This window comes from Crocodylus siamensis, chromosome 10 (genome assembly GCF_052110815.1).
Source record: "Crocodylus siamensis isolate JL-2025a chromosome 10, ASM5211081v1, whole genome shotgun sequence".
NCBI classification, from domain to species: domain Eukaryota; kingdom Metazoa; phylum Chordata; order Crocodylia; family Crocodylidae; genus Crocodylus; species Crocodylus siamensis.
In genome coordinates this window covers 15,417,858-15,444,747 of record NC_143404.1, presented here as the reverse complement: position 1 = coordinate 15,444,747, position 26,890 = coordinate 15,417,858, and the positions used below count along the sequence as shown (strand labels likewise).

The 26,890-nt window shown below is 44.7% G+C and overlaps 1 protein-coding gene and 1 long non-coding RNA gene across 6 annotated transcripts in view; one reads left to right on the top strand and one right to left on the bottom strand.

Moving 5' to 3' along the window:
- TCERG1 (transcription elongation regulator 1) overlaps positions 1–7,724 on the bottom strand; it is a 39,855-nt gene extending 32,131 nt beyond the window's left edge. For 4 of the 5 annotated variants that reach the window (XM_090064210.1, XM_090064211.1, XM_090064212.1 and 1 more), the window contains exons 1-4: positions 7,567–7,724; positions 6,134–6,359; positions 2,670–2,822; positions 2,125–2,416 (exon numbers count right to left, since the gene is read on the bottom strand). In XM_090064210.1, coding sequence (XP_089920336.1) covers positions 2,125–2,416; positions 2,670–2,822; positions 6,134–6,359; positions 7,567–7,712 — 817 coding nt within the window. In that variant the 5' untranslated portion in view covers positions 7,713–7,724. Of the gene's footprint in view, positions 1–2,124; positions 2,417–2,669; positions 2,823–6,133; positions 6,360–6,973; positions 7,357–7,566 lie in introns of all 5 variants that reach the window. The other variant, XM_090064214.1, reaches the window with a different exon arrangement.
- Positions 7,725–12,458, top strand: LOC149856278 (uncharacterized). Its single transcript, XR_016444384.1, has 3 exons — positions 7,725–8,206; positions 8,445–8,540; positions 12,088–12,458. It is a non-coding gene; the product is annotated as an uncharacterized LOC149856278 (long non-coding RNA).
- The last annotated feature ends 14,432 nt before the right edge of the window (positions 12,459–26,890 follow it).

Sequence of the window (26,890 nt, the reverse complement as noted above, 5' to 3'; positions counted from 1 at the left end):
TCACAGGATCATATTATGTACTCTGCAATTAAGTGCAACTGCAGTTTAAGAGTGGGTAAATGTCACCCTAGTACCTGTATAATTAAAAGTAAAGAAAAAATGGTTTTAGTCATGAGCTGGAAGAGTTCTACTGGCCTTCAGCACCTCCTGATGGGAAAATGGGAATTAGTTGGTCTTTAAATTAATGCTGCAAGTTTCTGAGTAAAGTAACAGGAAGGGGAACAGAAGACCAGTATATTTAAGAATTACACTGCAAACTTCTCCTGCAGATGATTAGGATTCCGTTTACACTTGAAAGCAATAGTAACAGCTTTATATAGGCACACCATGCAGCTGTGAAGACTCATTCACTTTCCTTGCACTATGGAACCAGGTGATGGATATGCAATTTGAGCCACAGGTATTCCACCAGGTCCACCCCTCACTCCTAGAGCTTTTATTACTGGAAGCACTAGAAGAGTAGCAGGCTCAACCAACGCAAAGAACAAATGACTTTAAACCAGAGGTGCTCAACCTCTGGCCCACAGGCCAAATAAGCCTCATGGAACCACTGCCTGGCCTGTGATTACCCTCCCCCACCAAATTTCCAAACCCCAAGCCCCACCCTGCTGGTTGCAGCCAGGCCACATCCCCTCTCCCCATGGACCTGACAGGGGATAAGCCACACCCCTTCACCCTGCAGGGCCAAGCCACACCCCTTTTTTCCATGGGGCCAGGCGACAGTTGAGCTGCTCTGCACCCCATTCTTCAAGATCAGATGATGCCCACTGTGTTGAGCCCGACGCTGGATCAGGACCACCACTGGAATCCAGCCTGCAGATGGATGGGACACTGCCTATACAGCCTGCTAGGGAAAAAGGCTGAGCACCCTTGTTTTAAACTACAGTTCACAGATTACATGTAGATCCTAAGAGTGTCTGCGGATCTGGCCCGCAGGCCACATCTTGCCCATCCCTGCCCTAGACACATTTTTGTATGGCTACAAAAATAATCATTATGGTACCGTCCACATATACACAACTCCCTGACTAGAACACAAAGTGAAAGGGACATTTTCCAACCAGGACACTGCTCCTTAATTCCTGCTGCCCCCAAGGGACCCTGTCAGGGCTCAGCCAAATCAGCCCTCACTGCTGCTGGAGCCCTGTCAGCCACTGCTGATCATCAGCCATATCTGACAGGGTTGCCTGCAAGCTCATCCCTGTAGGCTTCTTGACAGTTTGATGTCTGTGTGAGCTATCCAGACGCCAGCCACTCCCTCCCTCACACTTGGAGGGAGGGAGGTGGGCAGAAGAGAGAGTGGAGAACTGTGGGATACTGGGGGTCAGCAAGAGACCTGAGCCCATGTTAAATGCGTTGTGGAAAAAAGTCTGCCATGACAAAGTTACTGCTGTTTGAAACAACAACTCTTGCATCACAGGTGCACCATTTCTGTGATAGATAAGCCATTTTTAGTGCAATAAACTGCATGAATGCTCACTTTTTATTGTGCTAAAAGAGTGTATATGGTGTAACAAATGCAATGTGTCTAGGCTCTTAAAGGGTTCTGTCAACTCAACATAAAGGATCATGCTTGGATAGTCCACAGGATTAAATGGAGAAGTTCTGCTTCACAACTACCAATTCTATGCGATTCAGAGTGGCACTTACTTGTCCATCCTCCACCTTAACATAGTACCAGATGACATGCTTAAGAGAAGAAAAGGGATTCTTAGAAGCATAACACTTCCTCCAAAAATTTCTCTCCCTCAAAAGATTTACAGGTTTGCTTTGAAATAAATTCATAACCAAATGCAAACATAATAGGGTTTGTTTTTTTAAACTATTATGGGGCTACAACAGAAAAAACAAATACATGGCAATGAAAGGGACTGCATGTTAAACTAAGGGCTTATCTATGTAGGAAAACAGATCAGCACAGTCCTTCCAGAACAGTCACCCCGGGAAAAAGGTGACCACACAAGAGTTTATTCTGGAATGACGACGGTATTTTACTTTCATATTCTACCTTCCTACAAAATGAATTCCTTATATAAACAAGCCCTAAGTCTTTACTGAAGGCTCCTCAAAAGACCATATTTATTTTCAACCTTCAAAAACCCAAAATAACCCACAGTTACTCACTGGAAATGGTCTGAGAAACTGAAGTGGATGTGGTTGTAGTGGAGGTTGTAGAGGACTGAGTGCTCGATGATGTCGATGGAGAAGCTGCAGATGCAGGACTACTGGTAGTTGGTGTGGAGGCACCAACAGCCTGTGCCTGTGCCTGGGCCTGGGCCTGTGCCTGGGCCTGGGCCTGTGCCTGGGCCTGGGCCTGGGCAGCCAGCATCGGTGTCAGCTCTGACTGCTGAATAACCTTCACCCCATCTGGCTTGGTCCATGCAGACTCACGTGTTCTTGCATTATAAAAATAGACCTAGAAGGGAAAGTCAGTCATTTCTCAGTGTTCACAGTGAATGCCCTAGCTCACCACCCTCAAAGCATGACAGGTAGTAAAAACTCAACATCAACACAAATAATTATTAATAAAAAGGAAACTTCCCTATTGCCTATATACTCAGGATCATGAAAAACACATTCTTACCATCACGATCTGCAGCCTTGATAGCCAAGCTGATAACAATATTAGTAAATGATAGTTACTTTTCTGTGTCTGATTACAGCCTTACCTTGCCATCTGGAGTTTTGTTTTCTACCCATATTTCTTCAGTGGGTGGCATTGTTGGAGTTCCAGGGGCTGTCACAGGTGGCATCCCTGGAGGAAACATCATACCAGGAGGGGGTGGCATGCTACCCATAGGAGGCGGCATGAATGGTGGTCTCTGTAAATTCACACAATAGCCATGTCACAGGATGATGTCAAATGTAGTTTGCCTTTATATACAGTATCAATTGACTGCACAACCTTGCAAATCAGGTTCCAAAACAATCTTCTAAACTCCTCTAACAATCACGGGAACAACATTAGTTGTTCATTAGTTACCATAATGAAGCTGCGCAGGAGGACATGCTCTAATGAGTTCCCTGTGGCAGGAATTGTCAACTGACAGAAAACTTGAGAAGTAGATAAGCCGCAAGACAATCCTTGGAAGTTCTGCTGGCATAGCTATATCAGCTACAGGTGTGGTTGGATGCAGCCAGGCTGGCAAAACCCCCAGTGAAAATGTAGTGTTGCTGGCAGACGGTTTCTGCTGGTAGAGATTCTGGCCTTTCCAACAGCAGAAAACACTTTCTACCATGAGGCACTGTGTCTACACCGGAGGGCTCTGTTCCGATAGGCATGGCAGCAATGGCCTCCTAACACAGGCAAGTCCAATGCCACTACAGACCAGCCTCCCAGGAACGCAAAAAAACCTTTGCTTTCTAGGAGCTCATCTCTGCTAAAAAGAATCTAACAACAGAGAAGGGATTTCTTCCAGCAGTTCTATCACTTCAAAGCAACAGCATATACTAGAAGCATTGACATAGCAGACCCACACCAGGTGTTTTGCTGATAGAGCTATATGAGCCAGAGAAGTCCGATGCTTTTACAACCTCGAGCCTGCAGAACTGTCAGCAAATTCTGTGGTACAGACCTGGCCTGGACATCTCTGGTGAGAAATCACTTTGGTTCATTGTGCAGGCACAGGACAGTCACACAATAAGAGATACAAAGAAAAAGTAAAACATAAGCAAGTTTTCCATTACAACAGCAGAGTAGGCAATTCCATTACAATCTGGCATGGTTTTCAAGGTTTTAATATGAAAACATTAGGGGAGAAAGACTGCAACTTCAACACAGCAGAAGCATTCTATAAAATGTTTTTGTCAGGTACCTAACAGATTCTCCATTAGAGGATTAATTTGACAAAACCCATTTTTACCGCATGCTCAAAGCTGATAATAAAAAAATTCTAGGAGCTCGATAAATTGGCATTAATTTGATACAATCTGATAGCATTTTAAGTTGTTATATTAATCACCACAGCATCTGGAATTTTTTCTCAACAGTGCCAACTCTATTATCTATTCTGATCAAGAAGCGCTCTTTTTTAAGTTACTGTAAACATTTATAAATCGACCTGCTTGCTCAAATTCATTTGAAATTTGTTGCAAGTGAGGAGGGTATCATGTAATGCTAATGATCCAAACTGGGGGTCAGTTAAGTAAAAGGTCCTGTAACACCATCCCATCTGAAAACAGCATTTTACAAAAAAAAAAAATCACTAGTTTTTCAAACATTTTGTACACACAGAACATTCAAAGTAGGGCCCTGACTCTCCCCAAACTCATCTTAGTTGGTCTAATCTCAATGAATGGCTATAAAAGGCCCTGAGGGGAGACCAGTATAGTTTTTTAACTCCAGGTCTTTACCAAGCTGACACCCTTAAGAGTGAAATGCTTGCTCGCAGATAGATTATTTACAGGCAGGCTATTGCCACAGAAACTGGGCAACTCAGAATGACCCACATTTCCTTTTGAAAGTTTTTCCCCCAAAACAAAAAACTGTAGTCCAACTACATTAAAGGGTTGCTGTGAATTCTACACAAACTCACAAAAGTGAGAAGCATGTATAGAAAGTGAGAATTAATGACAGAAAATATGGAGAAAAAAAAGTAGGGCAACAATTTTGGTTCATGCTCTTCATCCATTTGCTGAACACCAATGCTGACTGCAACAGGAAAAGTGCAAATCTCCGTGGCAGTTGGGCAAAAGGTTCCTCAGGCCTAGTCATCCAATGTAAACTAATCATAACGTTTTCAGATTCTTGGGGCTTTTCTGGTGCATGCTTTGGAAGTATGGGCAAAAGGGTTAGGATCAAAACGCGGTGGGAACAAGAGCTGTCTGTAGTGTTGGGGCAGTTTCTTTGCCAACCTTTGCCTCTTCAGGCTGTGCTCCGGCCCTGCCACTGAGGGATAAGTAAACCCTTAAACAATAACTATTATTAGTTCAATATCCCAAAGATCACTTATAACCTGGATATACAAGGACAGTAATCAGAGCTCTGTCAAAGAGCAGCGTTTCCATAGAATTATCTTCCCTATAAACCCTCAATGATTAAGGGGTCACCCTCAAAAGGACCTTTGCTCTCTAGGAGCTCAGCTCTGTGAAAAGGAGTGATAGCTGGACCCCTTTCCTTCTAGTGACTTTTCTTCCTCACAAGCCTGTCAAGCCATCCCTTTCTCCTTTTTCCTCCTCCCTCATACCCATATATCCTCCCTATACCTTCTGCACCAGACCATGGGAGGGGCATTTCCCTCCACTGCTCCCTAGTCAAGAATAAGAGCCCCAAACTGCCCACCTTCCTCTGCTGCCACCAGCAACGGGGAGGGTGAGGAGAAAAAAAAAAAGGCCTTAGGCTGACCTCCTTTTCCACCTCAAGAAAGTTCCCACAAGGCAAACCTGATCCCTCAACATCTACATCACATCACAACCATTTCAACCGAGCTCTTTACCCTTAAATACAGCAACACCACACACTGTGACTGCAGTGCATACTGGAATTTATCTCTGTCAAACATAAGCAATAAATATCACTCGCGTCTCTTACTGAGCCACTCTTACTGACCCCTTCCAAGTGGCTATGCAGGCTTCGTAACAGAAAGGCAGAAGACACCTTAGCTGTGTAATGCTTGGTTTTCAGTAATTCTGAGCATGGCTGAACCATGCCAATGTTTTCGGAAGGGTCTGATGCACTGCAAGTCAACCACAACTCTGTATTAGCCATGAGTCTTTATTAATGATTTTTATGTGATTTTTATTTAGTATTGATGACTTATCAAAACAGTAGCCTATTATTAACACTTCTGAAACTGATGCAAAATGATTCATCTAAGACAGGGTCAGGCAATTATTTCGGGTGGAGGGCCGCTTACTGAGTTTTGGCAAGCCATCGAGGGCCACATGACAGGCCACCAGGGGCAGATAAATATTAATTTTCTAAATCTTTTATGGGTCCCGCAGGCTGGGTAGAATGGCCTGGCAGGCTGCATTTTGCCCAAACCTAATCTAAGAGAACTCTGACCATATCTTTTTCAGCATTTACTATCGTCTTCTTCTCTGCTTTAAAGACTTCTAGGCTGTTGCTTGCCTTATCACTTCTACTCACATCAAAGCAAAAAGAAAGCAACCTGCCCATTCACACGCTCCTTACTTGTAAATGTGGAGGCCCCATTGGTGGAGGAATCCCTCCCGGAGGCGGCATTGGAGGCATGTTTGGATCAAATGGAGGACGTCCAAAGGGCGGCCGAGGTGGCGGAGGTGGACCGCGCATCATACCAAAAGGTGGAGGTGGACGCATGAGAGGTGGCGGGCCTCTCATAACAGCATTTGGTGGTGGAGCTGGACCACGAAATCTCAGTGCTTGCTGCTGAGCCATTCTGTGCGTAAAGGCAGAAGGAAAAAATATATTTTTGTTTGCTGAATAACTATGGGACAGTCTAAAAACTGCATGTTGTTTTTACAAAAAGTGAAACTAGAAAAACCAAAAGGAGGTGACAAATTTAACATTCAGTGACCGGGATTTAAAGCACAAGTGCTTTACTTTAAGAGTTCCCCCCCCTCCCCCCATCTCACCATTTAAGGTTCATTACTCCTATGTAAAATTTTCCTTTTTTAGTTGGAAAAAAGAGTAACCTATGCATCAGACCATTTCAGAAGGAGCAGGTGCTGTGCAAGCTTCCCTCAAACTGATCTGCCAAGCACCTCAAACATGACCTGCTATATACCCATGCCTATAAAAATACACATCCTGAGCTCCTCGAATAACAACTGCCAATTGCACCCAGGGTTTTATTTCTTTTGTAACGTGAACAAGCATCCACAAGGGACTCAGACAAGATCACTACATCCTTTTCACTTGTGACCCAAGGCAGAAATCAAACCCTAATGTGAAGCAGCAAAAGGCTGAGGTGCTAAACCCATGGTGCCACCCAGCCCAGTATACAGGTAGTTTACTAAGTGCACAGATAGAGGAAAAAAAAACAACGTTCACCTTTGCAACTAACAAACGCTCTTCTGACGCTCTCAGGAAAACAATTTTGCCCAGCATTTAGTGCCAGTGCAATACCAACGTTGGCACGAAGACTCAAAAAAGTAAAATAAAAAACTGAAAAAAGCCAGAGGTTATGATAAGGCGAACGGCAACACGCACGCAACTCGGTGCTCAGATTACACCACGTCTCACCACAGCCAATTTAAGTTTGTCAAGCACCCACGGTATATTATCCAACGGCGGTGCTCTGCCCTACTCTGTGGGGTCTTTCAGAGGAGGCCAGACGGGCACCTGGCCAGGGCTGTCTGGCCTCAGCGCTTTCTCCCATCCAGGGCAGGGGGGCAGACTCGATCTACCAAGATTCCTTCCGACACGAAAAAAATCTATTAAAAGAAACACTTGCTGAGTGGCGGAGTTGAGACGATGGCCGGAAGCGGCGGCCCGAGGCAGCATCGCTCCAAGCCCCAGCCAGGCCCCGGTGGGGGAGGGGCCGGGGGCAGGGCCTGGGAGGCGACATCCCCCGAGCGCCTAACGGCCGCGGGACCGGGGGGAGGGGGGAGGGGAGAACGCGGAGCTCCTCAGCGCGGCGCTACCTGATCTCGTTGTTATAGCGCTCCGCCGCCGCCGCCGCGTCCCCCTCGCCGCCTCCGCCCGCGCCGCCGCCGCCGCGCTCCGCCATCGCCGCCTCGCCAGCCCCAGCTCCGCCGCCGCCGCCGCGCAGGCCCCGCCGCGCCCCCATTGGCTGGCGGAGCCGTCGCTCGCCGCGCGCGGGGGCGGGATCGCCGGGGATTGGCTCGCGCGCCCGCCGACTTTGAATGAGGGGAGGCCGGCGAGCGGCGATTGGCTGAGCCCCGCCGCCTCACGGCCTCCGCGACCCTGCGTCACGTGGCAGGTGACCTCGGGAAGCGACGGAACTGAGCTCACGGCCCGCGTCAGCCAATCCGAGGTGGGGGGAAGGGAAAGAACCCGCGCTCCTCCAGGCCCGGCGACTGGGACTGGAACCAATCACAGGTCAGAAAGCGGCCAATCAAAAACCGGCGTGATCAGGAATTCCCAACCAATCCCGGGAAGGCACGAGTTCCGGGCCGCCGTCCCACCCTCACAGAGCCTGTCAGCCCGGCAGGAAACGAAGTTCTAATTCGGTAGCCAATGAGGGGCTGTTTGGATAGGTGCCAGCCAATCAGGCCGCGTTCGGTGACGCTACGCTCAGTCGTAAGGCCGGGGTGCTGCCAGGTAGTGTCTCTACGTTCGGAAGCTTGGGGTTGAGTGGGAGGCAGCACGTGGGCCCGGTCCGACCCAGGAGTCGGCTTTGGCTCCCCTGCTTCAAGGCACGGCCTGTCGCCTACCGCATACACCCACCCACGCCAAGTGGATAGATGGGTATAATATATTTTATTTATTGGGAATATATATACATAAAAGTTTCTCCTAAGAGCTTGGTGGCCACTAATGTGTTGAAATTTATTCCCAGATTGCAAGGGTTGTCATTGTCTACATGGGACAGGCACAGCTTAGTTGGTTTAGCTGTGTGGTAACAAGTCTTATGAGAAGCAAGCTAATAGTTGAGGTAAGGAATGTTGCCTACCATCAATTGAAAGTGATAGGCTTTAGTGAATCCTTGTGCACTGGTGTTGTTGAGCCCTGAAGACAGGAATTGTCTAGACAAAACTAGATCTTCAGAGGTGTCAAAAACATCCCTAGATGGCTTGCCAGGTATTACATGGGTTAAACAGATACAGGACCCCTGGTACCCACATTTTGTCAATAGGAACCAAAAAGGTTATTAAATACAGCAATGAAGTCGCTAAGTTGGCAACATTGCCATGCACAACCACTCACTGACTCCATCAGCTGTGTTAGCATAAGCAGAAGTTTGCCCACACAGCAAGGTGCTATGCTAAAAGTGTCCAATTGGGCAAATTGGAATCCTGTAACTTTTACTATGGGACAACTTGCTTGGAAATAAACAGTCTTCTAATTCTCTACAGTCTTGTTCTGAAAAGCGCCTATTTATAAAACAGTTGTTTTTCCCAATGTCCCTCAGGTCATATTTTTCACCACCCTTTGGCCCCTAATTCTTCACTGAGCCAGGCCTCAAGTGACTGGTGTTTTTGTGAGAGTCCAAAACCCCATTATTATATGCCAGAGATTTTCAAAGTAACCTGGAAACATAGTTTAAGATTAAGCTATTCAAAGATTTTTATAAAGTTAACATTTACAAGAAATATTTAAGTAGAACTGGGCCTGAGCTGCAAACAGGGGATGTATTGCGTGAGGTGCAATAGCACCTCAGAGCCTCCATGACTAATGATCTACAAGGGCCAAGAGCTCCTTGTAGGCCTTTTACAAAACTGGTATATAAAAAGAGACCATCCTTTTTTCCAAAGACCATAAATAAAAGTTTCCTTAAAGTTCTAAGAAATGGGATTACCTAAGACTTCTTTCCAGTTTACCAGCTGGGTCTATTCTGCACTTTGCTTCTGTCCCAACCAGAGACAGTTTGTCAGTCTGCTAACTTGGGGAAGGGCTCTAACAGGGGTGGTGGCGCTTAGGGAAGGGAGAGTTCTGAGTCTTGACTCCTTCAGATTTTGCTTCAGTGTCTTAGCCTTTGCTTTTCATGCACAGTATAGATGTCAAAGATGACATGCTACTTGGCTGAAGGTTTGTCTTAATACAAAATATACAAGGTTTCATACAAGCTCTTCTTTGCAATTCTCCTTTCATTCACTAGGAGATCCCCTTGAACAGCAGTAGTGTGAGATGATCTCAAGTTTCAGTCTGTTCAGGTGCTGAAAAACTTCAGGGCCCTGGTTTTGATTTAACATGCGTGTCAGGAATCATAATAAATACATTCTTAGAAATATGGTTCCACTTCTTTGTCACCCTTCATTTAAAGTTCCCAAATTGCATTATAGATATTAATTAAACCTTGTAATGCCCATGTGAGATGGATGTTTTTATATCCATTATTAAATTATCTTAACTTTAGACAGCTTTTCCAGCCTGTCTGTACCTTATTACTAAACCAAGCATCAGATCAGGCTTCTGAAGTTTTTTCTTGGCAACCACGGATACTAGGAGAATAATTAGAATATTTAAAATCAGAAATGAGAAAGTAAGGTGTGTGGGTGGTAACAAATAAGCATGTCATGCCAGGTGTTATCTATTGCTTTTTACATAGACTGAAAATTCCCATGGGACAAAAATCAGTATCCTAGAGAGATGCCTGAACCAAAACTCACCAAGTAGCCTTATGCTTTGATGTGGTCAGATGGTCTTGGGCCCATCTGATGTACAGTAACATTACTGGTGATATAAGTAGCAAAGTGTAAGAATTGCTATGGTAAGCAATGATAAGTGGACTTAACTAGGAATTAAACAGGCAATGTCTCAAATGAGAACATTTAAGAACAAAGACACAACAGTGTAGCATCAGAAAATTCTGTGCCAGGGCACAGGCTTTTCACCTCTTGGGGAAATTTGAGTCATTTCAGTGATGTCTGATGCTTAGAACAGAAGACGGAATTTAGGCTATAGAAATCCTGCCTTGGTCTGGTGGCCAAAACCCGGCATGTTACCCTGTGTCTACAAGGTCCCTCTTTCCCAATATGTCCTGTTTACAGCTCCCAGACATTTGGATTATTAGGATGTAAGAGTCTTTCCTATGCGGCCTGCCATGTAAAATTTCTAACTAGAAAAAAATATTTCCCCAGCTCCTTTGATGTTGCTAATGAATGGGCTCTTTTTAAGTTATTCTTATGGCTGATAATTGTACAGTAGCTTCTGGGCAAAAGTATCAGTAATGTGGGCATGTAGACTGGCCACTAGCATCAAATATTCATGGAGTCACAGATGGGAGTCTACAGTGAGTTTGCACAGAAGTGGAGTCCGTCTCACTTGTTCTTTGGTGAATGTATCCAAGCATCAAAAAGAACTTGTGATTTGCTTTTTCAGCTACATTTTATTAAAATATAAAAAAAGGAAGAAGTGCTTTTGCCAACTGGCATTTTGTGCAGAAATAAGTTAAGCAACTCAGAAAGCAAGCATCAGCCATCCCTCTCGTCACACCAGACTGCAACTGGCCTCTGAGTGGATGCACAAAGTTGGAAGAAAGGCTACAAAAAAGTTTGCCTCCTTCCTGCCTCTAAATTTTATGCTCCCAGGTCAGGGGACTGCCAGAATTAGAGCCACTACAAGCAGTGCTCCTCTAGCAGTGTTAGCTATTCCAGAAGGAACACAGAGAAGGCAGGGCATGGCCTCTAGGCTGGCTCCACTCTGACAAGCAAAGCTGACGGGAATTCAAAATGCATCTTCTCCCTGTGCCTCGTTGCATGGGAGGCATTGCATTCTTAAGTCCAGGGAATTTTTCCTTAGGCTGGGTCTACATTACAGACTTTGTACTAGTATAAATATGTCTGTCAGGGGTGTGAAAAAGTATCATGTGGTGGCACATGACTGCTGGTGGAAACCGCTTTTGAGCAGTTTAGCCTGTTTTGCTCATGGGAGTGGGTGACTGTATGGTTCAAACAGTAGAGCTTCATGCTCATAGGGAGTGCTCATTCAGTATAGTGTACAAGTATTTTCATACCAGTGTGGATTTGACTTTACTTGGGTCCCCACTTCAGGAGAAAGTGACAGTGTTTGCTGATAACTCATGCTGCAATCTTGCCTGTCTAGCTTGAATTTCTGCAAATGTATAGCTTCCTCCAGCACCACTTTGTGGCTAAATACAAAATTGCAGATTCCCATAAAGTTGAATGGGGAAAGTCTGCAGTGCTGGTTGGTTTGTTCTGTCTCCTGACAGAGCCTCACTTCCTGAAAGGCAGAAGATAAGTTGCCTTTCTACCTTCATGGTTACAATCAAACACACGTGAGTTATGTGGGCAAAACATCACAGAGAGACAGGTGAACAGGACTCCTGTGCTAAAGCCAACATAAAATAGGGCACAAGGCCAATGAAAGACCGTAAGATGTTGTACCTCCTTATTTATTGGGGCTTTGAAATTATTAATTGAATGGATGCCACATGGTCTTGTGAAAGAAATTCAATCTAAGTTTTAAGGAATTTTAAATAAAATACCATTTTTGGTACATGATTTTGTCCTCACTTTCAGTTAAACCCAGCAAGAGAAAGACCACTTCACTCAGACCACTTCACTCCATGAAGATGATAGAGAGAGCATCTTATATTGCCTGTGCGTCACTGGTAGGTGCATAGGCTGGAAGGACCAACATGAGGGTAAGAGTTTGTAGGCATGTTGGCAGAACCTTCCACACCACCGAGAAGAAGGAAATCAGTGGCAGAAGGAATACAAAGCTGTTACAAAATGTGGTCCATTTACCTTTGTCATACATTGTATAGTGTATTGTTGGCCCCTCTTGTCTATTTGGCATTTACGTTCTTCTGGTCAGCTTATGTCTTCCTCTTTATTTGTACAGCACCTAGCTTATTGTGGGGTAATGCACATAATAAACAAGAACAACAAATCTGGATTGATTCTTGGTCATTGCACTAAGTTTACAAGCTGCTGTTTACATGCTACTATCACAGTGAGAAAAGCCTAACTGGGCATGAATTTATCTAAACTACTAAAGGTACTCTTAGCAAGGAACAAGAATATCTACACGGATAATCCATTCAGAAGAACTTTAAATTCACACCCTAGCTATTTCCAACCAATTCACTGCATAGAGAAACCCTCAGTTCAGAGAAAGGAAGAAGAATGCAGATCAACATATATGTGGCCAAACAGCCAGTCATTTTCAGAACTGGAATAATGACCCATTGATACAGCCCATTTGTCTCCCTGCTGGAGAACAGCTGCCTGTGTTTTGGTAGTGCAGCGCAGTTACAAATACTGTCCTTTCCATCCCAAATTCTGCTGTAGAAGGCAATGAATCAGTCACCCTGAATAAGATACCGGCATGCTGAGCAAGTTAGGCAAGAAGTAGGTTTCCCAGGAGACTCTGCCATCAGGATTGCCTGAGGATGCAAAGGATGCAGTTGGCTTTCTGGCTGCTACCACGTACGTAGAATGTGCCCCGTGACTGAAGCAATGTACTTGGGGAATTGGTGCATCGCATGCTGCCTTCTGCAGGAACTAGGAGTAGGCTGAGCCTGAGGCAAACCACGTCGACTTGGCAGAATTCCTCCTTTAGCTTCATGTTGGCTTGTCAGCCTCATCATCCAAGAACGGTTAAGCAAACGATTAGCATGGTGCCCAGGCCACCTGCCCTCACTGTATTCTATTAGATTCTTCATTTTAGAGTAAATCATTTTTTTTCTTGAACCAGTATAATTGGTAGAATTAAAATCTTGAACCTTTACAGTCCTGTAATGTTAAAAGCTTATGAGTTCAGATGCCTACCTTTCCTCCATCCTCCCTCCCTTCCTTTCTTCAAGATGTTTAAATCAACTGAGCCATTTTCACTGCAGAAAAGCCCCTTAACCTACTCAGAATTTTTGATACTTTTTGTAACCTAATTCCTACTAAAATGGCAGGCAGCTGATACCGGGAATGATCTAAAATGCCTGCAGACGCTTTGCTTTATCTGATAAATTCCACCAATATCGATCAGGTATCAAGGACAGATCTAGATGCTGCTGTTACTTGGCCAAACATCTATCTTATCTTTATGAAAAAGGGAGAGGAGTCTCAAAGCAGTGAGGAAAGCTCCATAATGCATGTGTGGGGAAGAAGGAGAAGTAAAGGCTTTTCTGCAACAATGAAGCGCATGTAAAAATCTGTCTCTTCTCCTTTCCTTCCTTGCTTCTTTCACCATCAGCCCTCTACACTCTCTCCTACTGCAGGTTTATATACACATCCCTTCTGTCCTCCCATCAGTATGAACCCCTGACATTCTCCAATCATTACAAAGTGAGAGGAGGACAGGGAGCAGGTCTGCCCAATGGATGGCACCTGCAGAAGCTACTTGAAGTCATACTTTAAACCACTTCTGAACTGTAATCTGCAGGTAGTGTCTGAGTGAAGTTTAAACTGTTCCATAATCATTTTAGGCTAATCTGAATCTAGAAATGTTCCTGGATTTCTTGTTAATCTGTTACAAATCATCACATTCCTAATTTTGGGGTATGGACTAAACCAAGTCTTCTGAACTGGTACATCACTGGGGCTGGGTTACCCGCAGGGACTAAGAAAACAAAACAGCTGTCACAGGTAATAGCACCTTGTGAGAGGGATGATTGAGGATGTACAAACTTGCTCCTTCCTCCTCCTTTTAAGACTTCATCAATATAGTTATTATAGTCTCTGGGACATAAATCCTTTGTGGTCATGCTGATGTGTAACAATAAGGCTTATCTTTTAATTCAGTTTTTAAACTTGTCCAAGTTTGCCCAAATTAGGCCATATAGTAGGTACGATACAAAACTAAAATGACAAAGCTGTGATTTGAAGCTATAGCAGAAGCACATTACTGCATTTTAAATACGTTACTCAAGTGGAGCGTGCATAACGCTTTAAAAGGAGGAATGAAACATTATTTCCTTCTAGGAATAAAATGGGGCAGCATAAATGAGACTTCTCCAGAACTGCTTTACAGCATCTAGTCTGCTCTTTGTCAATAGTCTCATAGTCAGGATCTTTAGTAATAAGCAATACTGTGGACCAAAACTCCCAAAAACTTCAGTTTTAGCTTGCTTGACTACACTGGTTTCTTTTTTTCCTTTTCCAATCCCTTAGGTTTAGGGTGGCCATCATAGAGGACATTCCAGTTTTCTGCTGCTCTGTCCTCTATTGATATGAAACTGGACGCCTTTGTATCTTCTATTTTCTCTCTTCAAGACATAAAGACGTCCGGTTTTGTATCAATAGAGGACAACCAGGCTGTCCCCTATGATGACCACCCTAGTTAGGTTGCTTTTTTCCAGGCTGCTGCAAGCTTTCCTGCCCCTGCCCATACCTGTCCTACTGCAGCTTCTCAGCCTTCTCCTCATTCCTCAACCTAACTAGTGTTCAGGTTTGTGGTGGGCAAATTACCACCCCAGGCCCTTGTGTAAACTAGGAGAAAAGTTGCATTTTTCCAATCCAGAGATCAATCCATCTACCAGCACATACCAGTGTAAACATATTTCAGCACTTTTAGTTGCATGCTAGCAGGCTGACGTCTTAAAGTGAGAGTGTTAAATAGTGTGCATATTGGGATGGAGGGAGTGGGGTTAAATCCAAAGAAGCTAGGCTGCCTGAGCTAACTGGATTGCAAAAAAGTGTTACAATTCCTAGTTTAGACAAGGCCCGCAGAGCTCTGAAGCTATTTCTGCAGATAAAAAGATGCTCTATCCTCCCCATACTATACTCAAATCATTTGATTGAGTGACTCTCAACCAGGGTGCTCCTGTACCCTGCGGTGTCCTGAGATCCTTTCTAGGCTGCTAGGGGTGCCACAAAATGTTAATGCAGTTAGATATGTGAACATGATCACAAGATAGCCCAAAGATTTCAAATAGAAATCCACAGTGCTAGAAACATTCTGACCTATTGTGGTCTTTCTGAGTTCTTTGCAATAAAAGAATTGCTCTATGAGTTTTCTTAAGTCAGAAAAACAAGTGAAAGCTAGGAGAAGTTCCTTGGGTCTAAAAAGCGAGACTTCAGTCTAAGAAGGTTGAGAACCACTGCCCTATACAATAGCACCCAGCCATTGACCATTCCCAATAAATTCTGTCCTGTCATCCATGCCCCAAAATGACTAGGGCTGCAGGAAGAGATGCAGTTCTGGAACAGGAATTTGACTGAAGTTCAGTATTCTATTGTAGTGATAAATGTGCAAGCTACCCAAGTGGGCCAGTTTCCACTAGAAATTCCCCTGAAAGAGCTGAGGCCGGAGAGTTAGTAGCAAGTCACCTACCTAGACTGATTTTTTTTGTGATTGGAAAAATTTTGATTGAAACATTTGACTATAAAGGTTTTCTGCCTGAAAAGCCTGTTTTCATAGGAACTGAGTCTCCTTGCCCTGATGCTTTACACCTTCTGATAGTGTATCACACCAGATTTGCACCTCATTAATTACTAACAAGGCTAGTAATGAGGCCCTTGGTGTTTTCAGCACATAAAGAAGTAAGAAGGATTGGTCAAGACAGAGAATGAGAATGAGAATTAAAGCACTTGGAACATTATAAATTCAAGGTCTGGCAGATTGTAAAGAAGACTGTTTAGATATATTTTTAAGGTCCATACCCCAGTCTCTAGGCACTTATCCCAACAAAATATGAACTCCAGATTTTTTTTTTTATGTTCCCTCATCTTTTAATTCAAATTTAGAATAGCATAGCTACTTAAGAATTAATATTGGTAGAATTCAATACATGCTAAACTCAGGTCTAATATCAGCTGAAGTTTACTGGCAAAAGACAAAAGTAGGGTTTTATGGCTGCTTTGCTTCTTTTTGGTGTATAAAAAGAGCCTGAAAGCTCTTTTGATTTCAAAACAAAACAGTTGATTTCTGCATTTTTATAGTGGACATTCAGATTTTGTGAGTCTTGTAAAGCTCCTGCAAAGCTTAATGGAGGACTGGAGAACGGCAGTATTAGCATATCAGCGATGCTTTGCACATGAAATCTGACTAAATGTTAGATGCATTTGTTGCTCAAACAGCTTAAAATTCTTTATACAACTCAAATAACAAAAAGAGTTCAGAGAAATACTGGTTTTGGTAAAGAGTCATCATCACCTCTTTAGTCGTGGACTTAGAAAGCTCTAGGCCCATTTTATGTGTCTCCAAGGAGCCCTCCAGAAAAAACAGGAGGAAACCTGGCTTTAGTGATATATTTTAGGTGAAGCAGCCACCAAAAAAATAAAACAGTCCATTTATAAATCATAAAGGAAGCAAAAAGAGAGAAACACCCCTCCCTTTCCCCCCACCTTTTCAGGTCATCTTCAATACCAGATCCATCTTCTCTCAGGAGAAATTATAATTTCTCTTTGCAGGGGGCAGACTTACTAATCTAACAGGTCTTTCTGTCTCCAATGACTTTGATTCTTATTTTTACCAGGCACTCTCTTCCGATCAAAAAAGAGCTGCCTTTCTTAAATAATAAAAATAATCAGAATTATTGAGGGAGCTTTTGATGGAGCTGCAATAAAGAGACTCTTACAACTTTGATTTTACTCTTCTGTTTCTTTAATTTTTATTCATGTGTTTTGCTTAACACCACTGGTGCGACAAGTGTTTTGACAGTTCAGAGGGTGCCTGGTGGTCCCTAGAGCTGAGCGCATAATCCAATTCGTCCCTCAAGTGCCTCTCCCACACACTGTCTCCTTTCAAGGCTGCCACATTTACTGAGGGTGACAGGCAGTGGTGGTAAGTCTCTGGAGTGGATGGGATTCAAAAGTGTCTTCTTTGTTCCTCCAAGGAGCAGCAGGGAGGAGTTCAAGATAATCTCTACTGGCTCTTCCTTAACAGTGAGATGAAACATATCTGTCTCCTGCACTGGAAAGGAAGAGGAGATGAAAAACATACACATGGAGTCCCCACCCCTGATTGCCCTCGCTCAAAACTGCCTGCGTCACATCTGAAGTGCTCAGTGCTTTCTGATGGCAGGAGATTAAAACAATTTCTGGAAATGATAGTTTAGATCCTCCCCAAACAGTAGGGCTGTCTGTCTTCCTTTAGAATCTTTCATCCCCTTTTTCATCCACTTGTTTCAGGATTGTTTCAATAATTTATTAATTACAGGGCTGGCAGATAGTAGCATCTGCAAGGCCTTTTTTATGTTTAGGGAAGAATTGGCCCCGTTCCAGAAGGAGGACTTTCCACTACTTAAACACAAGTTCTGCTTGCCCTACCATTTTCCTGTGGTTTATGCTCCTGTAGGGAACCCCTCTGGATAGAGGCTCCCATCTTTTAGATTCAGGATAGAAGTCATTACTTTGTGCTGCCCTATCGTCTTGTGTTGTGACCACAGCCAAACATATAATTATAGTGAATAATTAATCACTGAGCTGCTTTATCTGTTGTCATGTACAATTTACTATTTTCTCCAATATATACAGTGTCCAGTTTTATTTGCTGAAAACGACCAGCCAATAATTCTCAGTCTGTAACTTGTTCACGAGCAATTTGTTTTGAGAATGCAAAAGTCAGCTTATTTGGATCAGGTTTCCCTAGGTGGAAACATGACTTTTAGAAATCACAGCCATTTAATGAGTTCAAAATATGCTTTCTGCAGATTTTGTCCAGAATTCATATATAATTAATTTGCATTTTCCATGAATAGTCTTACCAGTTAACTGGTTTGCTAGATTCAAGGACTGATGACACAAAACAGGAATGATCTCACACATTCCATTTAATCAAGGGTGTTTCTCTGGTAGCATTCCTACCACTGTGGTTCTGATGTTAGATAACATCGCATCAGCTGCAAAGATGTTTTGAGGACTCTTTGTGGCCTGTCACATAGGCATTTGATATCCAAACTCATACTTAGGGGTCAAATTTTTAGACCCCTGAATCGAAAAACCCATCTGTTTCTCCGTAAGACGCACCCTAGGCTCCCTATGCCTTCCCCAAGTCCCTACAACTCTGAATTGCCACTAAGGAAAGGTCTACACCAAAGAACTGTCCTTGGGAGCACAACAGCGAAGCCCAACACACCTTCTCTGCTGGTGTTACACCCTGAAAACAGATGCAATGTAGTAGTGCTACACATGTGCCAATAAACAATCTCACACAGGTGTACATGTGCCCCAGACCAGACTTTGGTAGCTATTGCTACAACTTTTTGGGGTGTAGCATGCGCAGAACTAGCACATGTCAGTGTGCCATGTCAAGAGGATTTTCAGCACCCTGAAACATCTTGCTCCCAGCACTGGGGGCTTGATGTCACATCTACCTGGGATCTTCTAAAGCTGCTGAATGATTGTTCCTTCATCTTGAGCCTTTGTTGGGGCCTCCTGGCAGGGCTGCTGCTCCCAAACCCCAAGGAAGATACTCTGAGGTGCTAGTGGTTATAGGATGTGATCCCCTTTTTTGCATTAATAAGAAATTGTCCCATTTCTGCACTGCCAGCTGTTTTATATCATAACATCTCATTCCATGGGTACTTCATACTATAGCTACGAACCCCTTGGAGCTGCTATCCAGATGATGCTGGAAGTGTGTTACTAGAGCTGTGCATGTCTGATGCTTTATAAGATTCTGAAGCCATACCAAGGCTGGGACTGATCCTTGGGAAATGGGACAGATACCTCCAGGCTACCAAAACCAAGTGGGGAACATGGGAAATGGGACTTCTAAGAATAAGAATTTAAATAAATGTAAATTTTTGTTTAATTTTAATTGAACAGGTCCTCTCAGGAAAACAGAACCAAACCAAGCCTTAGAAGTTTTCCCAATCTAGCTAAAATTATGTGAAGATCTTGCAGAGAAGACTTTGAGGCTTTTGGAGCTAGTCTGGTGTCCACAGAGAGTTTTCCATAACCTTATATGCATCCTCTCCTCTACCTCCTGGTTTATTCTAATTTCATAGAAGCAGGAAACAGTAAACTCTTTCCTTTTTTTCTTATATCAAACAAAGGCCAATAACAGATTTGTAACTCTTGGGTTGCTCGTGGGCTGCAACTGCATGACAGAGAGCTGCTGATCCTATTTTCATTTACAAAAGAAATATTTGTTTTGAGAATAAAATGTCAAGAAAAATTGCCCCAGACCTTGAAGAGAACTATACAGGACAGTATGAAATGGATTCTTTTTGACACTGTCTCTTAAATCTACTCACGTCCTTAAGCTCTCTGGCCTTTTCCTTTCTGTTTGTAATCCTGTAGCATTAGCTGGTATTTGGCATTTTCTTTTAGACTCTTTTAGGCTCTTTTGCCATTGACTATCATAGTCCTAAAGCCTGTAAAGAGCCCCAGAGGGGCAAAGTCCCTCTGTGTAGCTGCTAATCACTAGCCTTTCCTGGGTACCGTGTGATCCACGTTAGTGGCATTTAGAAGTTCAGTTAAATAGGTCCAGAGACATTGACATCTTGTCATTTTTTAATTTTTTTTTTTTTATTTTTTCAGATTTCAGCTTGGAGTTTGATGTTGAATTAAAAATTTTGCCCTGGGCTGTCTGCAGGGCCTCTGGGCTATAGCAGTGGCAGCATCTGCCATGGGAGACCCACAGGTCCTATTTCGGACTGTGGCAATCTTCAGCTGGCATCTGAACACAATAGTAGGGGGGAACTCCTGCTTAGGAACCCTAAATGAAGTATTTACTTTCCTAACTCTGTATCTGGGGTTTGTTTATACTGGGGGGGGGCTTGTTTTGGGAGGATTTTTTTTGACCTGTATACAAATAAGAGCCTTTGTTTACTGGAGGGGGTAGGAAAAGGTATATTATGTTGGTATTGTTAGTACTCATATCTACAGATGGGAGTCATTTACTTTAAACCAAACCTTCATATAAACAATAAATTAACCCAAATGTGATAAACGGGAGCACGCAACTGGCTGGTTGTGCTTCAGTGTTTCCAGATGCCAGGAGTGGTACCATCAGACAGCAGCAGGAATATATGAGAAAATCCTTCCCACCTCTCCAAAGCACAGGCGATGCAGTTTGCAAACAAGATGTTATTTACATGGAAGTTCAGCAGCAGAAATGGGTGTGGGGAGGGGAGGAGGGGATATTAGCCATCTGTGCACCATGCTCAGTTTTTTTCTTGGAATTGCCTCCAAATAAACTGCATCTTTCCCTTTTGTGCATCAGACTGCACTACATGCCAATCTTTAGTCACGCTGAGGTGATTAATGAATGTTCTCCAAGGAGTTCGCAGCAGAATGTGCAGCAGACACTTGCTGTGAATGGCAAGATAAACAGAGGGGGCCTTGGCCGGTACTTCTGAATTGGATCCATTCCTAATTGGTTTGGGAATGCATTATTTTTTCTACATTTTTTTTTTTTTTACATAGGACAATAATTATTTTACTACTGAATGATTTCACTCCAACTACATACATTTTATGATAAGCGTAGTTGTAGAATGACTTTCTATCCTATTATGTGAAAGAGCGAGAAAAACCCGCTGTGACTAGGAAGGTAAATGCGAAAGGAGTATTTAGTGCTGTAGGTTTCCATGAACATTTAAAATACATTATTTTGAATTAATACATATATCTAAGAAAACCAGAGCAACAAAGACAGCCTGGGAGACCAGGTCACCCATCTCCCCAACAATATAACCACTGCGATTTCTTTGGAGATCCTGGATTAGTCACTTAACAATCCACTAACCTGCCTGTAAAATAGGGATAATGATATTTATTTCTCTGAGATGATTGTAAAGACAAATGCACACAATCTTCTTATAATCACAGAATCTGACACGGGTCGTGGATTCTGCCCCTGGCAAATCTGCTGGATAAGCTGGAAACCAGCATGGTCTAAGTCGGGGGCGGGCAATTATTTTGGGCAGAGGGCCGCTTATTGAGTTTTGGCAGGCCATCGAGGGCCACAGGACAGGTAGCCCAGGGCAGATAAATATTAATTTTCTACATTTTTAGGGCCTCCCTGGGCCAGATAGAATGGCCTGGCGGACCACATCCGGCCTCCCAGACCACATTTTGCCCACCCCTGGTCTAAGCACATGGAGAGAGGTGACTGGTGCTTTCATGCAGGTTCATTACTTGTTCTGATCTGGCTGCTACTCTGCTGTGCCAAGACCTTGGTGCATGGACTCAAGCACAATAACTGCAAGACAAGTAGTTTAAAGATGTGGGGATCAGCATGTTTTTGACACTTCCCTTATACCAGACCGGTATCTTTGTAAAGGTGCTATATAAAAATGTGCAGAGCTGCATTTTGTATTTGAACAGCATCAGTTTAATGCAAAACCCTGTCCTCACTCCTGAGCATGAGAACATCCTGAGATAGCTTAGCCATGACAAAGTGAAGCAGGAAAATGGAGCCATTGTTGTCAGGTGAGTTCCCTGCTACAGAGACTCCCTTCTTTCATTGGTGACGTTGCTCTGCTGCCAAATGATAGTATGTGCTACCTTCACCCACTCTTTCTTCCCCTGGGAAACTCTAGAAGCCCTGTTTTGTTTTGCCCAATTATACAATCAAGGGCCAATCACAAGCCAGTTTCAAGAAGCCAGGTCTGGGTTCTACCCCTGTTAGAATTAGAAGCTATTAGATAAGTCTTTTACATATGTTGATAATCAGCAATAGGCTAAGAACCTAAAGAGAGAGAGTGTCTAGTGCTCTAACGTGGTCCCTTCTCCTGTTCTGATGGGACGTACACCCTAATAATGAATTCTGATATGGTATGATGGGGCATATCCATTTGTTAAATCATCCCTATAATACACAGTTGGGATTTGGTCAACATATTTAGAATTTGTAAAGCACTACAGCCTTAGATGTATTTGAAGAAAATGCCTCATGCACACTGTTGCAGTAGTTGTCATGATCCAGGAAACATACAAGAAGAAAGGTTTGTTTGGCCATTTTACTGGACCAACTATGCAGTTGAGAGAGATGCTAGACAAGCTTCTGGCTATGTTCTGCATTTTGTTTCTTATATGCACTATGGCTATTCAAACCTTTATAAAATGAAACCCCCCGCCAAGAAACTGTAGAAAAGGTTTCCTGCCATTGGAACCAGAATGTGATGTGTTTGAGCCAACTCTGAACACCATGGCAACCTGCCGCTCCTGGGCCTCCACGCACCTCTCCTCGAGGGCCAGGAGCCCATCCCAGAACTCAAGCTTGTGCGCTATGACCTCCATGTGCCAGGTGACCAGGTGTCCCATGAGTCCACCAGCCTCCTCTGCCATGGTGACCAGGTGGTTCAGTAGCTCGGTCTGGTCCTGGGTCCTGTGCTGCTGGAGCCGGTGCATCTGGAGAGTTCCAACTGGGACTGGCAGTGACCCTGATGGCACATCCCTGCTGGCAGCTGGTGCCTCTCCCCTGCGTGCAGCTGCAGGACCAGGAAAAAGAGGCTGTTTGTGAGAGTTTGCAACATTTCTGAGATAACATGCACTATACCAGTGGGGTCAGATTAGGGGTCAGGCACACATGGGTGCCCAGAGACTGTGATAAGTCAGCTGGGCTGGCCTGGTACAGGTGGCTGCTGGCCGAGCCCCCTGTCCCCAGTAGCTCCACAGGGGCAGGTGGGCTGCTGGTGCTGGCCTCAGGCAGCCTGCCTTCCCCACCCCCTTCCCAGGCCAGGACAGGCCTGGCTCCTGGCAGCACCTGCTGCCACAGCTCCAGACCCACTCCCCCCCATCCCCAGCCCCTTCTCTTGCAGGCCAGGCCATCTCCTCTGTTGCTGCCAGGCCCATCACGCCCGGGCTCAGGGGGCAAGGGGATCCCAGCTGACTGGGATGCAGAGCTTGTGGTACCCCTGCCCTGCCTCCAGGGAACCTCTCTGGAGAGGTGCCCTGGGGACGGCCTGTCTCCACCCCCTGGCCCCTCCCCATGCCTGCTCTGCACATGAGCGTGCCCCTACTGAGAGTGTCCTGGGCATGCCGTGAGGAGCTGTTTGCATGGACCAAGGGGTGCCTGACCCACTATGCCCCACTGCTGCTGCTTGCCATGGGGCTCCCCAGGCACACCTGGAAACCTGGAGCGAGACCCTAAGCTTTGATCATGCAGTGGGCAAGCCCACACTACCCTGCAACATCCACTGCTGCCTGGAGGGGTACTTGTGTCTGCACTATACATCCCTGCCCCCCACAGCTGAGGATGACATCGCCTCTGGCATCAACACACTCTTCCGATGAACTGGAGCTGCTGAGAGCCGGCAGGGCCATGGCCGCCTGGCCTCTTAGTCAAGGCTGGTCACCCACAACTGGTGGGGCAGGTACTGGCCCAGACTGCCGGAGCTGCTGGATGAGACTGGGGGCAGGGACTGCGGTGGGATCAGCTCATGGTGCCCTGAGGGTCCCTCCCTCACTAACGCCTCATTGCTGCTGCCAAGGCCACAATAGAGGCTTGGGCAGGCCGCCCATGGTGGAGTACATGGCATGACTCTGGCCAGGGTCCCAGAGTGTGAGGATCTGGTCCAGCTGCTGCATAAAGAAGATGCACTTGTGGGCAGCCCCCAACAGGTGGTTGCAGTTAGTGATGGTAACCCACTATGCCTGCAAGGCCTTGACCTTTATGCAGCACTGACATGCCGGCCAATCATGCCCACACTCTTGCATGTGGCCAACAGGCCCTCATACATGTGGGCATTGGAGCGCCTGCTCTGAGTGAACTGGCTGAGGAACTTGGCCTCACTCCACAGCACTACAAGGTTTCCTCCTGGGACCAGTTTTGACCTGAGGAGGCAGCATGTGGCATCAGGGATGATGGCAGCATGGCTCCCTTGATGGTCTGCAGGGCCTTCATGTAACAGTCTGGGTGCTGCTGGGCCAGGGCATGTGCCTGAAGCACCCAGCACAGAGGCATGGTGTAGGACAGGCAGGCAGGTGACGAAGCTGTGCTGGAGAACAGCACTAGGGTCTGGGCAGGTTGCTGTGGCTGGCCCGGGGCCACTGGTGTGGGACTGGTGGCCAGAGGCTGGGTACAGGTGCCCTGTAGCCTTTTAAGGGCCTGGGGCTGTGGCAGGCAAAGAGCTGCCCCAGCCCTAAGGCTGGAGAAGCTCCAAGCTCCATGGTCCTGGGACTAGTCTGAGGGTGCCTTTTACAAATTTGCTCCCAGTTAGTGTCTACATGTGCATTACTGCGCAGTAACAACTCCACAGGTAAACTATCCTGTGGCACAGACAGCTCTTAATCCATGGCTCAGCCTCTTCTCTCCCTCCTTGCAGAGCGCTAGCAACCCTCTTCCTACCACTTCCCTCTCTCATTCTCCCTCTGCTTGCCAGGTGCACGAGTTATCTCTTTCTTTTCCTGTGAGGGATACTTGTTCTTTTCTTTTGGATAACTGCAGAATAGACCAATTTACTGCGCAGTAAGCATCTGCACATGTAGACAGTGACTCTTACTGTGCAGTAAATTGGTCTACTGCACAGTAAGATGTCTTGTGTAGATGTGCCCTGAAAAGAGTTCAATTTTTTCTGAGCCCATGGTAAGATACTGACACTGTACTCAGAGCTTTTGCTCTACTCATAAACATGTTCTTCGTATTTTTTTATGCTCTGTGATCTGGTTTCTCTCTGTGAATGCACCTAACCCTCTTGAACCTGGAGGAGAGGCACATGCCCCCCTCATGTTGAGACTCTGCCCCTCTACATGGAATACTTGTTGTCTGGGGTTTTCTATTATAGACATCTTCACACTGTTCCTTCTCACCAATGGATAGAAATGTCATAATAGAGATCAGCTGTCATGTAATATATGTACATTTTTTGTTCTTCAAGTGTTTCACTTCAGATGGCAGTTGCAGCAAATTAAAAGTGCTGCGAGTATGGGTGGGGAACAGATGGTTCTGAATATTGTTAAACTTCCAATGATGTGTCCTTGTACCATCAGTTCAGTTGTCACACAAAGTGAGAGACTGAAGAGTTGCTCGCAGGCCTGGAATGTCCATCATTTGGCCTATCTTGTTTTTCTATCAGTGTATGATAAATCCAAGCTGTTTTCAATATGTTGGACTGTTTTATGCTTAGATGCTCTTTTATAAACTGTAATTGAGCCATCGAAGCTATCCTGTGGCACAGACAGCTCTTAATCCATGCCTCAGCCTCTTCTCTCCCTCCTTGCAGAGTACTAGCAACCTTCTTCCCACCACCTCCCTCTCTCATTCTCCCTCTGCTTGCCAGGTGCATGAGTTATCTCTTTCTTTTCCTGTGCGGGATACTTGTTCCTTTATTTTGGATAACCATCTTTGTCTATGTGTATCCTTCTTTCTCTATGCTTTTCAGACTTCCATCTATTTTGTCATGCCCCTCTCTTTTCTCAAGGATCCTTCCTTGCTTTACAACCCTCTAATCTGCCCAGAAGATACACTAATGCTTCCATAGGGGAAGAGGAAGAGCATTCCCTCACTTAACTCCCTTTGTTTTTACTCCAGTTCTTCAGATCAGAAGCAGGACATCTTTTTCTCTCTTATAACCTCCTGTCATCTTAAACCATGTATGATGCCACCACAAAACTGGACCACAAACTACCTAGTGCACCACTTAAAACTTCATAGATAACTGATTTTTAAAAAGCACCAACCTTTGCTGAGAATTTCTCAGCTCAGTGTGCAATGTCTGGTATGATAACTTCTCTTTGCGCACTAGCCTATATAAATGAAATAGGGTTACTTGTTTTGAAAGGTATGCCAGCAGATAAGAATCCATATCTAAGAATCTGTGAACACTGACCCTATATCTCACTGGCCTGTTTACTAGCCAGCTACCTACTTAATTCCTGTGGGTACAGAAATGGATATGGAAGGAGGACATACAAAGGAGGACAGAAGAACATGGCTAAGGCTTCCTGAACCCAAGAAAAATGGAGGTGACCAACAAAACATGCATGTTCTTTTTCATGTTTCTACCTGAGTCAATAGACACATGTAGTTGCTGATCTTTACTAAGAGCAGCAAGATATCAGATGGCATTGGTGTGAGGATGTACCCTTTGCTACTTCCCATATATTATACCTTCCTTAACAATAATCAAAGCCCAACCCTGCTTTCTCAACTCACGTAAGTGTTTCATAGAAGCTGATGCATTGCCAAGAAGAATGAACAGGCTTTAGCTCTAAACCACATTTTGCACGACCAGTGCAAGAATATGAAGACTGTAAATATTAGAGTGAGATTACCAACAAAGGGGTATAGCTATGGGCCTAATATTAGATGCGGGTACGAAGGCATCAAGTTGCAAATAGGAAATAAATGGAATGGAAATTTTAGACTGAGTGTCAGGGAAAGCTTCCTAACGGTATACTCTATTAGCCAGTGGGATCATCTTCCAAAGGAAATGGTGGAAGCCCCGTATCTTGAGCCATGTGGAGCTAGATCCTGCAGAGCACGGGCGCA